Source organism: Globicephala melas, chromosome 15 (genome assembly GCF_963455315.2).
Source record: "Globicephala melas chromosome 15, mGloMel1.2, whole genome shotgun sequence".
Taxonomy (NCBI): domain Eukaryota; kingdom Metazoa; phylum Chordata; class Mammalia; order Artiodactyla; family Delphinidae; genus Globicephala; species Globicephala melas.
Window position 1 is genome coordinate 63,354,834 of NC_083328.1, and position 15,491 is coordinate 63,370,324.

Genomic DNA, 15,491 nt, shown 5'->3' on the forward strand with positions numbered 1-15,491 from the left:
TCCTTTCTGGTTCTTGAGATTAATTGGAAGAGGGAGGAGAAGGAGGGACATGGGGGAGGGGCAATCCTGAAAGTTAATGGAACCAGCTGTGTGGCATTAATGCTACCTCGTGGACTGCGAAGGAAAGCTAGCCTTTGTGGGTGCTCACATCTGTGCCTGATTTTGAGATGAAAAAATGACTCTTAGGTGCTGCCTTTGGGTTAGGTTTAATCCAGGGGAGCTGGCAGTTTCTAGCTCATGATTTATTCTAGTAATTCAGTTGCAGGATTGGGAGGGACAATGCTGGACTCTAATTTCACTCTTTCTCTGGTTAGTAGGGGCCACCACGGCTTAATGGTGCTGTGAGAAGAACCTCTGCAGGCAAGGTGGTGCCTTTATTTCCTATAAAAGTTATTCAGTCTTTTTGGTGCTGCTAGGAGGAGGCTGGGGATATAGTGAAGTCACTTTCTATAGCTTCATCTTGGGAAGGCTTGGTCTGATTTTTCTGCCGTGCTTAACCTCCTTGATGGTTTTGCTGAGGCTGAGCATTGACTGAGCAGGCTGGTGGGTAGTGGCCCTAGCCAGAGTGGAGAGCACTGGCTGTTGGCATTGGGAATCTGGCATGACTGAATCACAACCAGATAGCAACTTTTATTTTTTATTTTATTTAATTATTTTTTTGCAGCAATAAACTTGACATGTTTATTAATTAAACTATCACTTAAATTAAAAAAGTGCATAGAAAATAAACATGTTTTAAAACTCCTTTTTTTTTACAACTATGTACACGTTTTACTTTTACATTCAATCTTTCGTTGACAGCTTTCAGCACTATTATTTTTTGCACTATTAAAGTATTTTCCTTCATCCCTGTCACAGGGTGTTAACACTGATGGCCTTTAGACACACTTTTTCTTTTTTTTCTCTCTTTTTCTCTAAGCAGAAGCTTGGAAGAAAACAAGGGAAAAAAAAACCCCAAAAGATCTGTTTTACATGAATAAGTTGTCAAGAAATGTCTTATTTCTAGAAAAGAAGCTTGTCATCCGTTGAGTTTTTGGTAGCAACTTTCAGTTTCTTTTTTTTTGCGGTCCGCGGGCCTCTCACTGTTGTGGCCTCTCCTGTTGCGGAACACAGGCTCCGGACGTGCAGGCCCAGCAGCCATGGCCCATGGGCCCAGCTGCTCCGCGGCATGTGGGGTCTTCCTGGACCGGGGCATGAACCTGTGTCCCCTGCATCGTCAGGCGGACTCTCAACCACTGCGCCACCAGGGAAGCCCCAGAGTTTCTTAAGGGAGTTATTTAGCACTTGGAAACTGGGGAGAGCAATGCCATGTTATTTAGCCCTTTTCATCTGGAATGATTCCTTGGCAGTTGCAGTTAAGCATCATTTTGTGTGAAGGCAGCCACACCTGGTAGCCTTGTTAGATCCTTGGTCTGTGTTGGAGAAAAAGAAGGGATTCTGCTTCCAGGGAATCTTTGTTTGGAAGCCATCTCTGGTGAGTTGACCTCACCTCTGCTCAGCTCCCCGTTTTTATGCCGAGGATGTCAGAGCCGCTCGTCTGTCAGGGGGTTTGTGCCCCTGCCCTGCAAGGCATTCTCTCTGGGGGAAACTGAAAGTAGGTTCACATTTACAACAAAATGAGGAATCATTCCTTCCTGTTGATCTGTGGTTAACTTGAGTGCGCAGGCAAATCAGGTCCCTCTTCCTTAAAATTATGCATATCCTTGGGTCACGGCCCCCTCGTCCCCTCCTTGTACCCCAGTTCAATCTCTTTGTTCATTGCCTAAAGTCTGCATTTAAACTGGGAGATTTTATGGAAATGGTCTTATTTCTAGAGTCTCTGGTTGAAGCAGTTACTATTTTTTGTTTTCTTCATGCTATAACTGAACCTACATTTGAAATGTGGGAACACTGGGACTATGAGCAGCTTTGAATAGAGATGAAAGGACAATTTAGGCCCATACATGTAGCTGCTAGCTCGGCTCCTACCTTCTATGGGGGGAAGGAGGTTCTCTGTCAAAGTGACTTGGTAGATGATGGTAATTAGAACCACATATTGATCCCTTGCTCTGTGACAGCCCCTTTGCTAAGCAATTTCCATATCTGATCTTATTTAGTCTTCACATAAACGTGGAAAGGTTGTTGCCGTCAACCCCATCCACATTTTACAGATGAGGAACTGAGCTCACAGGAGAAACTGCTTGAGGTTACAGAGCATATAGATAAATGGTAGCCTGAGGTCTGCATGGAGGTCTGTGGTGCTCCAAGTTTCCTGAAACTGCAGTTCCTACAGTACCAGGCCGCTTCTCTGGAACAGGGTTTTCCTTAAACAGCAGAAGTTGTCAGGGCCAGATGCTCGCTGGCGGTGTGTGTGTGTGTACGTGCACCTGATACGGTAGGGTGAGTGTAGATGGTCTGTACTTCCTGGAGCCCGGTGGTGTCTTGAGAGCCCTGATTGGAGACAGGCCCTGTCCCAGTCCCTGCTTGATGATTATAAGCAGTTCATTCTCCTTGCTCTAGACTCATCTGAGCAGTTAGAAATGGGAGAAGGAATTGGACTAGATGAGCAGTTCTGGAAATTATTGGCTACAGAACCTAAGCCCATTATGTAAAATTCCTAAGAGGAAAAGACTTAGGGGGAGGTTGCCTGCACACATGCACTTATCCCATCCCTCTGCCCACCCCCTTAGGCACATCTGTGGGAACCTCAGGACTTAGAGAAACCATGTTTGAAAGCTCCTATCCATGATATTGTGGAATTCTCTGACTCCTGGAGAATGAGCAGGGTAGTAAAAGGACCCTGACTCACAGTTATGGTAGCTTTCAAGAGCAACAGAAATCTGTCCTTTCTAGAGTCACCTGTTTCCTTGGTCCTAGAGAAGATGAGCTTTCTATACGTCTCTAGTTTTGTTCTTACGTCCCTTCTGCTATTACTGAGGTTGTCTGATATGCTGAGTTCTTAACCCCCAGAGAACAAAGCCAGGAAGCTTTGTTTCATCTGGTAAAGACAGGAGCTTCTTAAGGGAGCCTGAGGCAGGTGGCCTTTGTGTCAAGAATGTTCTTATTTTGGATTCTGTCATTTACATGTTTTTTGTTAGATGTTGTTTGTGGCCATGGGAGAGCTCTGTTGCCAGCCACCCTTGGGAGGATTCCGTGGGAAGACATTCTTTTAGTTATGCATGAAACCATTAAAGTAGATTTGGGGCCTCTCTCCAGAAGTGGGTCTAGACCACTGTTGTCTGTGGGATGTGTTGTTTTGTTCCCTCTGATTCATTGAAGCCCAGGTTAGGCTATGTGCATGATCAAGGGAGAAAGTTTCAAGATGATCCCTTGTAGTTCTTTGGAAGTAAAAAGGGTCAGGGCCAGGATATTGTTATCTAAGGACAGTGGCCCCTGAGCACCTTTGGCCATAGTTGGGGTCATTTCAGAGTGGCCAGTGGTGCTCTGGGTTTGTGGTTTGGAATTGAGGCTGAGGGACTTGGGGAATAGGCAGTGTGGGGTGGTGGGAGAAGAATTAGTCAGAGGCCAGCAGACAGGCTTGGGTTCTGCTTCTAGCTCTGTTGTAGACTTCCATGGAACTCGGGGTCCATCCCTTCATCTAAGGCCTCCATTCTGAGCCTGCTGTCAGGAGTAAGCTTCAAAATTGACTTCAAGTAGCTGAAAATGTTGGACTTTTGGGTAGCATTTTGTCCTTCTGGATGTTTGAAATGTCTGTAAAAATGGACAGTTTTCATTTTGATGTAACTGTTGATGAACTTTGTTGATAAGATAGTTGAAAGTATAGGCTTGGGTGGCTTGTTGGCATGCTTAATATTTAAGATTTCTTGAGAATTGGGTTCTTAATGTCCCCAACCCCAAACCCCCATCCTTAGACTGGCCAGAGCTTTGCCATGGTTGCTTGAAAAGAGTCTGTTTAGAGTTCCACAGCCTTGCTTATTATCATTGCTCCTTTGCTTGCCAACACCCTCACAATAGAGGCAGGAAGACAGGAACGCAGGCCTTTGCTGTAAGTATTCATCAATCATTGCTGACGTGCCTTATGTAGAATCCTTATCATAGCCTGTCATCTCATTGCTTGCTTTAACCAACCAACTATATATACCTGTATAAGTATTATTTTTATTTTTATATATATTTATATATATATATATATATATATATATATATATATATATATAAAACCAACTGTGTATCCTTGTGTCTGTCTTGTTTGCTAGCAACTTTTCTGTGTTGGTGACACTTGTAACAAATAATCACTTTTATTTTGTAATTACAAGGAGCAAAACAGTAGGTAATTACTCATTGTTTACAACAGTGGTTCTCAGACTTCATTGTGCACCAGAGTCACCTCAAGGCTTTATTAAACTTTTTCTTTCTTTTACTTTTAAAAATATTTTATTTTACTGATGTATAGTTGTGTTAGTTTCAGGTCTACAGCAAGGTGATTCAGTTATACGTATATATACATTATTTTTTTCATATTCTTTTCCATTATGGTATATCACAAGATATTGAATATAGTTCCCTGTGCTATACAGTAATGGGGTGCATGTGTCTTTTTGAATTATGGTTTTCTCTGGGTATATGCCCAGTAGTGGGATTGCTGGATCGTATGGTAATTCTATTTTTAGTTTTTTAAGGAAACTCCATACTGTTCTCCATCTTGGCTGTATCAATCTGCATTCCCACCAACAGTGCAAGAGGGTTCCCTTTTCTCCACACCCTCTCCAGCATTTGTTGTTTGTAGATTTTCTGATGATGGCCATTCTGACCTGTGTGAGATGATACCTCATTGTAGCTTTGATTTGTATTTCTCTAATAATTAGTGATGTTGAGCAGCTTTTCATGTGCTTCTTGGCCATCTGTATATCTTCTTTGGAGAAATATCTATTTAGGTCTTCTGCCCATTTTTGGATTGGGTTGTTTGATTTTTTAATATTGAGCTGCATGAGCTCTTTAAATATTTTGGAGATTAATCCTTTGTCCGTTGATTCCTTTGCAAATATTTTCTCCCATTCTGAGGGTTGTCTTTTCGTCTTGTTTATGGTTTCCTTTGGTGTACAAAAACTTTTAAGTTTCATTAGGTCCCATTTGTTTACTTTTGTTTTTATTTACATTACTCTAGGAGGTGGATCAAAAAAGATCTTGCTGTGATTTATGTCAGAGTGTTCTTCCTATGTTTTCCTCTAGGAGTTTTACAGTGTCCAGTCTTACATTTAGGTTTCTAATCCATTTTGAGTTTAATTTTGTGTATGGTGTTAGGGAGTGTTCTAATCTTATTCTTTTACATGTAGCTGTCCAGTTTTCCCAGCACCACTTACTGAAGAGACTGTCTTTTCTCCATTGTGTATCCTTGCCTCCTTTGTCATAGATTAGTTGACCATAGGTGTGTGGGTTTATCTCTGGGCTTTCTGTCTTGTTCCATTGATCTATATTTCTGTTTTTGTGCCAGTACCATATTGTCTTGATGACTGTAACTTTGTAGTATAGTCTGAAGTCAGGGAGTCTGATTCCTGCAGCTCTGCTTTTTTCCCTCAAGACTGCTTTGGCTATTCGGGGTCTTTTGTGTCTCCATACAAATTATAAGATTTTTTGTTCTAGTTCTGTAAAAAATGCCATTAGTAATTTGATAGGGATTGCATTGAATCTGTAGATTGCTTTTGGATAGTGTTGTCATTTTCACAATATTGATTCTTCCAATCCAAGAACATGGTATATCTCTCCATCTATTGGCATCATCTTTAATTTCTTTCATCAGTGTCTTATAGTTTTCTGCATACAGGTCTTTTGTCTCCCTAGGTAGGTTTATTCCTAGGTATTTTATTCTTGTTGTTGCAATGGTAAATGGGAGTGTTTCCTTAATTTCTCTTTCAGATTTTTCATCATTAGCATATAAGAATGCAAGAGATATCTGTGCATTAATTTTGTATCCTGCAACTTTACCAAATTCATTGATTAGCTCGAGTAGTTTTCTGGTGGCATCTTTAGGATTCTCTATATATAGTATCTTGTCATCTGCAAACAGTGACAGTTTTCCTTTTTCTTTTCCAATTTGTATTCTTTTTATTTCTTTTTCTTCTCTGATTGCCGTGGCTAGGACTTCCAAAACTGTGTTGAATAATAGTGGTGAGAGGGCTTCCCTGGTGGCGCAGTGGTTGAGAGTCTGCCAGCCGATGCAGGGGACACGGGTTTGTGCCCCGGTCCCGGGAAGATCCCACATGCTGTGGAGTGGCTGGGCCCATGCGCCATGGCCGCTGAGCCTGCGTGTCCGGAGCCTGTGCTCCACAACGGGAGAGGCCACAACAGTGAGAGGCCCGCGTACCGCAAAAAAAAAAAGAAAAAAAAATAGTGGTGAGAGTGGACATCCTTGTCTTCTTCCTGATCTTAGAGGAAACGTTTTCAGTTTTTCACCATTGAGAATGATGTTTGCTGTGGGTTTGTTGTATATGGCCTTTATCATGTTGAGGTAGGTTCCCTCTATGCCTACTTTCCGGAGAGTTTTTATCATAAATGGGTGTTGAATTTTGTCAGAAGCTTTTTCTGCATCTGTTGAGATGCTCATATGGTTTTTATTCTTCAGTTTGTTAATATGGTGTATCACATTGATTGATTTGCGTATACTGAAGAATCCTTGCATCTCTGGGCTAAATCCCACTTGATCATGGTGTATGATCCTTTTAATGTGTTGTTGGATTCTGTTTGCTAGTATTTTGTTGAGGGTTTTTGCATCTATATTCATCAGTGATATTGGTCTGTAATTTTCTTTTTTTTTGTAGTATCTTTGTCTGGTTTTGGTATCAGGGTGATGGTGGCCTCATAGAATGAGTTAAGGAGTGCTCCTTCCTCCGCAGTTTTTTGGAAGATTTTGAGATGGATGGATGTTAGCTCTTCTCTAAATGTTTGATAGAATTCACCTGTGAAGACACCTGGTCCTGGACTTTTGTTTGTTGGAAGTTTTTTTTTTTTTTTTTTGCAGTATGCGGACCTCTCACTGTTGTTGTGGCCTTTCCCGTTGCGGAGCACAGGCTCCGGACGCGCAGGCTCAGCGGCCATGGCTCACGGGCCTAGCCGCTCCGCGGCATGTGTGATCTTCCCGGACCGGGGCATGAACCCGTGTCCCCTGCATCGGCAGGCGGACTCTCAACTACTGCGCCACCAGGGAAGCCCAATTTTCTTAAGTTTACTGAGGCTTGATTTGTGACCCAAGATGTGATCTATCCTGGAGAATGTTCCGTGGGCATTTGAGAAGAAAGTGTAATCTGCTCTTTTTGGATAGAATGTCCTATAAATATCAATTAAATCTATCTGGTCTATTGTGTGATTTAAAGCTTTTGTTTCCTTATTAATTTTCTCTTTGGATGATCTGTCCATTGGTGTAAGTGAGGGGTTAAAGTCCCCCACTATTATTGTGTCACTGTCGATTTCCTCTTTTATAGCTGTTAGCAGTTGCCTTATGTATTGAGGTGCTCCTATGTTGGGTGCATATATATTTATAATTGTTATATGTTCTTCTTGGATGGATCCCTTGATCATTATGTAGTGTCCTTCCTTGTCTCTTGTAATATTCTTTATTTTAAAGTCTATTTTATCTGATATGAGTATTGCTATTCCAGCTTTCTTTTGATTTCCATTTGCATGGAATATCTTTTTCCATCCCTCCATTTTCAGTCTGAATGTGTCCCTAGGTCTGAAGTGGGTCTCTTATAGACAGCATATATATGAGTCTTGTTTTTGTATCTATTCAGCAAGCCTGTGTCTTTTGGTTGGAGCATTTAATCCATTCACGTTTAAGGTAATTATTGATATGTATGTTCCTATGACCATTTTCTTAACTGTTTTGGGTTTGTTTTTGTAGGTTCTTTTCTTCTCTTGTGTTTCCCACTTAGAGAAGTTCTTTCAGCATTTGTTGTAGAGCTGGTTTGGTGGTGCTGAATTCTCTTAGCTTTTGCTTGTCTGTAAAGCTTTTGATTTCTCCATCGAATCTGAATGAGATCCTTGCCGGGTAGAGTAATCTTGGTTTTAGGTTCTTCCCTTTCATCACTTGAAGTATATCATGCCACTCCCTTCTGGCTTGTAGAGTTTCTGCTGAGAAATCAGCTGTTACCTTTATGGGAGTTCCCTTGTATGTTATTTGTCGTTTTTCCCTTGCTGCTTTCAGTAATTTGTCTTTGTCTTTAATTTTTGCCAGTTTGATTACTGTGTGTCTCGGCGTGTTTCTCCTTGGTTTTATCCTGTATGGGACTTTCTGTGCTTCCTGGACTTGGGTGGCTATTTCCTTTCCCATGTTAGGGAAGTTTTCGACTATAATCTCTTCAAATATTTTCTCGGGTCCTTTCTCTCTCTCATCTCCTTCTGGGACCCCTATAATGCGAATGTTGTTGTGTTTAATGTTGTCCCAGAGGTCTCTTAGGCCGTCTTCATTTCTTTTCATTCTTTTTTTTATTCTGTTCCGCAGCAGTGAATTCCACCATTCTGTCTTCCAGGTCACTTATCCATTCTTCTGTCTCAGTTATTCTGCTATAGATTCCTTCTAATGTAGTTTTCATTTCAGTTATTGTATTGTTCATCTCTTTTTGTTTGTTCTTTAATTCTTCTAGGTCTTTGTTAAACATTTCTTTCATCTTCTCGATCTTTGCTTCCATTCTTTTTCCGAGGTCCTGGATCATTTTCCTATCATTATTCTGAATTCTTTTTCTCTTTTTTTTTTTTGCGGTACACGGGCCTCTCACTGTTGTGGCCTCTCCCGTTGTGGAGCACAGGCTCCGGACGCGCAGGCTCAGCGGCCATGGCTCATGGGCCCATCCGCTCCATGGCACGTGGGATCTTCCTGGACCGGGGCATGAACCCGTGTCCCCTGCATCGGCAGGCGGACTCTCAACCACTGCACCACCAGGGAAGCCCCTGAATTCTTTTTCTGGAAGGTTGCCTATCTCCACTTCATTTGGTTGTTTTCTGGGGTTTTATCTTGTTCCTTCATCTGGTACATAGCCCTCTGCCTTTTCATCTTGTCTGTCTTTCTGGGAATGTGGTTTTCATTCCACAGGCTGCAGGATTGTACTTCGTGCTTCTGCTGTCTGCCCTCTGGTGGATGAGACTATCTAAGAGGCTTGTGCGAGTTTCCTGTTGGGAGGGACTGGTGGTAGGTAGAGCCGGCTGTTGCTCTGGTGGGCAGAGCTCAGTAAAACTTTAATCCACTTGTCTGTCTGCTGATGGGTGGGGCTGGGTTCCCTCCCTGTTGGTTGTTAGGCCTGAGGCGACCCAACACTGGAGCCTACCTAGGCTCTTTGGTGGAGCTAATGGTGGACTCTGGGAGGGCTCACGCCAAGGGGTACTTCCCAGAACTTCTGCCAGTGTCCAGTCCTCACGGTGAGACAGAGCCACCCCCCTACTCTGCAGGAGACCCCTCAACACTAGCAGGTAGGTCTGGTTCAGTCTCCTATGGGGTCATTGCTCCTTCCCCTGGGTCGTGATGTGCACACTACTTTGTGTGTGCCCTCCAAGAGTGGAGTCTCTGTTTACCCCAGTCCTGCTGAAGTCCTGCAGTCAAATCCCGCTAGCCTTCAAAGTCTGATTCTCTAGGAATTCCTCCTACTATTGCCGGACCCCTAGGTTGGGAAGCCTGACGTGGGGCTCAGAACCTTCACTCCAGTGGGTGGACCTCTGTGGTATAAGTGTTCTCCAGTTTGTGAGTCACCCACCCAGCAGTTACGGGATTTGATTTTATTGTGATTGTGCCCCTCCTACCATCTCATTGTGGCTTCTCCTTTGTCTTTGGATGTAGGGTATCTTTTTTGGTGAGTTCCAGTGTCTTCCTGTCGATGATTGTTGAGCAGTTAGTTGTGATTCTGGTGTTCTCGCAAGGTGGAGTCTTTTTTGTTTTTAATTTTTGGCTGCGTCGCATCTTCTTTGCTGCGCACAGGCTTTCTTCTAGTTGTGGCGAGCAGGGGCTTTGCTTCGTTGCGGTGTGCGGGCTTCTCATTGCTGTGGCTTCTCTTGTTGGGGAGCACGGGCTCTACGTGTGCGGGCTTCAGTAGTTGTGGCTCACAGGCTGTAGAGCACAGGCTGAGTAGTTGTGGCTCACGGGCTTAGCTGCTCTGTGGCATGTAGGATCTTCCTGGACCAGGGCCAGAACGCGTGTCGCCTGTATTGGCAGACAAATTCTTAACCACTGTGCCACCAGGGAAGTCCTCAAGGTCTTACTAAAACACATTTCTGTGTCACACTCCCAGAGTTTTTGATTCTGTATATTGGGGGTGGGGCTGATAATTTGCATTTCCAGTAATTTCACAGGGTTGTTCATGCTGCTGGTCTGGGGACTACACTTTGATAAACACTGGTTACAGTGAGTCTGGCGCTGTGTGAGAAACTACTGTCAGATGTGTTCTCTAGCCTTGAAGAGCCTGCCTTCGATTTGGGATCTGCCTTCTATGTGAAGGCACCTAAATGTGAGTCTCTGCAGGTCAGGTACCAAATGAGTCTGAGAAGTTCAGAGGAGGGAGAACTCTCCAGTAGCAGGGAAGTCAGGAAGCTTTTACTGAGCTATTGTGGTCTTTTGAGCTGAGTGCTTAAGGATCAATGAGTGGCACATTCCAGGCAGGAAAACACTTCTTTGTGTGGAGGTGGAAATGTCACAAGACAGTTTCAGTGGGTGGCAAGTAGCTAGTCACTTTGAGTTGGTGGGTATTGTATGCTGGTAATTCGAAATAAGGTTTGGAAAATAATTGGGCTCAGATTGCTTGGACTTTGAGCACTGAAGAGGTGGCTAGCCATGGGCAGGGCCTTATTCAGGGCTGGAGGAGCAGGCCGGTGGGTGGGGAGAGAATGTATAAGAAGGAGGCAACCAGCCAGAAGATCTTAACTTCATCGTTGCATTATTCTGCTCCCAACCCTTGGGATTTATTTTTTTTCTTCCATGTTGGGTAGCAAATTGGTCCTGAAAACGGACCATGTTTACTAGTGGTAAATCATTACATGATTACCAGTGGTTCATTGATAATCTTGACAAGATTAACTGTGATTTTTTTTTTTTTAATAGATCCCTGGAACCAAAAAAAAAAAGAAAAATGAGAGAGAGAGAGAGAGAGACATGGGTGGGTTCTAAAATGCAAAAGGTTGAAAGTGTTGGTTTGGGTACAGCTAATGAGAACTTTTGTAGTTGGATGTATTATTTGGCGAGATAAGATTATTTGGATTTCCAGTTTCAGTTTTTTAGCAGAGAGTGATTTTTGTTGGACTTAAAAAAAAAAAAAAAAAAACGGAACAAAACTAACAATGTAGCGGTCACCATTTAGTGCTTTGGCCTAGTCTCTATTTTGAAATATTGTAATATGCAGCTAATTCATATGGATTTTGAGAGTAATGTGACCTCTAAAAACATAATACCTTTAGCAGATGGTCGTATTTCTTTTCAAGTTTAAAAGATATTACTACTTCTAAGCCCAGAAAATAAAGATTAAGTGATAAACATTAATAATTCACCAAGCAATAAGTAAATCTGCATTTTCCTTATATCCTATTTTTTTTTAATTGAAGTATAGTTGATGTACAATATTATATGTTACAGGTGTAAATATAGTGATTCACAATTTTTAAAGGTTACACTCCATTTGTAGTTCTTATAAAATATTGGCTATATTCCCTGTGTTGAATAATATATCCTTGTAGCTTATTTTATACATAATAGTTTGTACTTCTTAATCTCCTATCCCTATTTTGCCCCTCCTCTGTTTCCTTCTCCCTACGGGTAACCACTAGTTTGTTCTCTGTATCTGTGAATGTTTCTTTTTTGTTATATTCACTCCTTTGTTGTATTTTTTAGATTCCACACGTGAGATCATATAGTATTTGTCTTGTCTGATTTATTTCACTTAGCATAATACCCTCCAAGTCCATTCATGTTGCTGCAAATTTCATTCTTTTTTCATGGTTGAGTAGTATTCCATTGTATATGTATATGTGTTTATATATATATACCACCTCTTTTATCCATCCGTCTGTTGATGGAGACTTAGGTTGCTTCCATATCTTGGCAATTGTAAATAATGCTGTGAACATTGGGGTGCATGTATCTTTTCGGATTAGTGCTTTTGTTTTTTTCGGATATATACCAAGGAGTGGAATTGCTGGGTCATGTGGTAATTCTATTTTTAGTATTTTGAGACACCTCTATACTGTTTTTTCCACAGTGGCTGCACCAGTTTACATTCCCACCAAGACTGTAACACAGTATATCTTTCCATCTTCAGTTTCTTACATCAGTGTCTTATAGTTTTCCAAGTACAGGTCTTTTACCTCCTTAGGTAGGTTTATTCCTCGGTATCTTATTCTTTTTGATGCAACAATAAACGGGATTGTTCCCTTAATTTCTCTGATAGTTCATTGTTGGTGTTTCCTTACATTCTTAATTGTTTTACTGCTCTTTGTTCTTGGTCTAAGTCAGTGCAAGTTTTTAAGATTTAGTGAAGCACCATAAAAATGAGGTTTTTTTGGGATGGATTTTGATTTGTATAGATAAAAAGATTTGTAAGATAAAGAGGAAAAGGCAAGTGTACTATTATTATCTTGGACATAAGTAAGATTGAATGTGATTCTTGAACAACTTTTTAATTTCCATATGTTTATTATTGTGGTTGGAACTCCCTTGTGTTTATGCTTTGAAAAGTTTTGTTGCTTTCATGAAACTGCAAGTTAAAATCATATCTTTTTGAATTTTAGGTACTTACACTGTGAAATTTTATGATGGAGTAGTTCAGACTGTCAAACATATTCATGTCAAAGCTTTTTCGAAAGATCAGGTGAGAAATGTGGTTTTATGCTTTGTAGTATGAATAATGCTAATGTTATAGTTTTGTTTCTCAAAGATGTTACATTTGTTTATGATGACAAAATCTTTCCTTCATCTGACATGATTTCACCAGAAAGCAATACACAAGTTTTCAGAAATTGTAAATATTTGTCTCTCTCTCTGCCTTTTTCTTTTCATACCAATTCTTTTCAGAAGTGCCAGTACTTGCGTACCATTACCTGTTATCTGTCTTTTTCCCAAAGCGCCTGGTTGTTATTCTTTCTTCTGTCTTCCTGTGCTCTGCCCACAGAGCTGTTTCCCCTCACAGGGAACTTGCTGAGTGGTTGAAGAGATGGAGATGTTTTTTCCTCATCTGACTTTGTCCTTCAGCTCAGGACCATGGCTTGGTGGTTACGGAGCCACCATTTGGCATAGATTTGGCAAGCACTCGTGCTAGATGTGCCTGGGTTGAAATTTTTGTTTCCTTTTGTCCCTTTCACCATCCATGTACTTGTCTAAGCACCGGTCCTGAGTTGTTTTTTTTTTTTGAGGTACGTGGGCCTCTCACTGTTGTGGCCTCTCTCGTTGCGGAGCACAGGCTCTGGACGCGCAGGCTCAGCGGCCATGGCTCACGGGCCCAGCCGCTCCGCAGCATGTGGGATCTTCCCGGACCGGGGCGCGAACCCGTGTCCCCTGCGTTGGCAGGCGGACTCTCAACCACTGCGCCACCAGGGAAGCCCCGGGTCCTGAGTTTTGATACTGGAAATGTGGTGCACACAGATAGATTCTGGCCACCTGGAAGTGTTGCCTACTTTCTTCGTGATTTTTTTTTCCCTTTTAGTTTTTTTTAATATTTATGTCTTAATGAAATAGCTGAGGGGAAAGATTCTGATTGTAACTAATTGTTATTTACTTCTTTGGGTGGTTGTTGATATGACAGTATTTGGTAATCCTGGAACCTTCTAATAAATTCTTCTGAACATATATTTAGCAATTCCAAAGCATCATGATACATGATATTGTTAAAGATAATCTCAGAAGTGTTTTTGCCTTTCTGGTTTTCCTCTTCCGAAAATTGACAAAATTATAAAGCTTTAGCCCTGAAGATGTTTTCTCTTTGATCATTTGCTTCTCAGGCATCTAAGGAACTACACAGCACTCTAAAACATTATTTTGGCCTTCAATTTGGCAATTTTTATGTTAAGTTTGTGGAATGAGTTAATATAGATAGAGGACTGTATTAAGAACATGTCCAGAGCTGTCATATTGTATCTAGAATCTACACAAATGGAAGTCTAGGGCTCCACATAACAAACGTTCATCTGTTTCCTCTGATTGATAGTACTCATGGTGCCTTAGCTTGGGGATGGGCACCTCACCCTGTGTGGATTTGTGGGTCTTCAGTCCTCAATTCCCAGCTGCCTCTGAGTGTCTCATGTCATCTCAGACCTGGCAGGTGGTCAAGCACAGGCCCATGGCTCCTGTTTGTTTTTCTTTTCCAAGAGAACATAGTGGTTTGGATAAATGACTTCTCAGCTAGGCCACTTACAAAGCAAAATTTCTTACAAATATCTGTCAGACAATTTTTAGAGCTTTTTTCATATAGTATTAGATTGTTTTTTTGTTTTTTAAATAGGATTGTACTGCCCTAAGTGGTTTGATAATCTATATTTCAGGAACATTTATCTCTTTTTGAAGTTATAGAAACAATATATGTTTGCTGTAGAAAATTTAGAAAGTACAGAAAAGGGCAAAGAAAGTAAAAATTGTATAATTCTATCATCTAGATGCAATTGCTCTTAACATTTTAATGTATAGCCTTCTGTATTTTTTTAAAAGATACTTATGTATATATATTTTTCTTTTCCAAATTTGAGTCATATGTTACTGTTCTATAACTTGCTCTTTTTTTTTTTTTTTTTTTTCGGTATGTGGGCCTCTCACTGTTGTGGCCTCTCCCGTTGCGGAGCACAGGCTCCGGACACGCAGGCTCAGCGGCCATGGCTCACAGGCCCAGCCGCTCCGCGGCATGTGGGATCTTCCCGGACCGGAGCACAAACCCGCGTCCCCTGCATCGGCAGGCATACTATCAACCACTGCACCACCAGGGAAGCCCTGTAACTTGCTCTTTTAACAAAATAACGTTTTCCCAAGTTCCTAAGTACTGTATGGGAATATAGCTTTTAATGGCTAAGTAGTATTTATAATATGTATGTAACCCTACTTTGTGTAACCAGTTTTCTAATGGTCATTTAAGGATATTTGTAAATCTGGGTACACACGTCTGATTATTTTGTTATCAGATTTCATTTCTAGGAATTTATTCGAGTTCAAAAGTATAAACATAAGACTTTTGACCTAAATTGCCAGCCCCCCTTCCTGGTGGTTGCAGTTTATATTTCTGCCAGCAGTTACTGAGGAGTGCTTGTCCTCAAACCTGGCTGCTTTCAGAAAACTTTGGAGACTTGAAAAAAATATTTTCTTTTAGTTTCTAACCACAGGGATTCTCCTTGTTTATTACTTTTCCCTCTGGAACAAATTAAACTTTTACTCACTGTGTATTTAGGCAGTCCTTCCTGCTCCTGGCAAAAATCTGTGTGCCAAGTGTGTGCTTGGTGCTAGGGATCCAATATGAACATGATGTGGTGGTCTCTGCTCTTCTCTTGAGGTCTTGGAAGAAAGATACTTACGCAAATAAACTTAATTGTAGTTTTAGAAACTCCAGAGC

At 41.5% G+C, this 15,491-nt stretch overlaps 1 protein-coding gene across 6 annotated transcripts in view; it reads left to right on the forward strand.

Moving 5' to 3' along the window:
- Window positions 1-15,491, forward strand: part of PHF20 (PHD finger protein 20) — a 133,333-nt gene that overhangs the window by 42,426 nt on the left and 75,416 nt on the right. For all 6 annotated transcript variants that reach the window (XM_030830718.2, XM_060284680.1, XM_060284681.1 and 3 more), the window contains one exon: window positions 12,694-12,773. In XM_030830718.2, coding sequence (XP_030686578.1) covers window positions 12,694-12,773 — 80 coding nt within the window. The remainder of the gene's footprint in view (window positions 1-12,693; window positions 12,774-15,491) is intronic.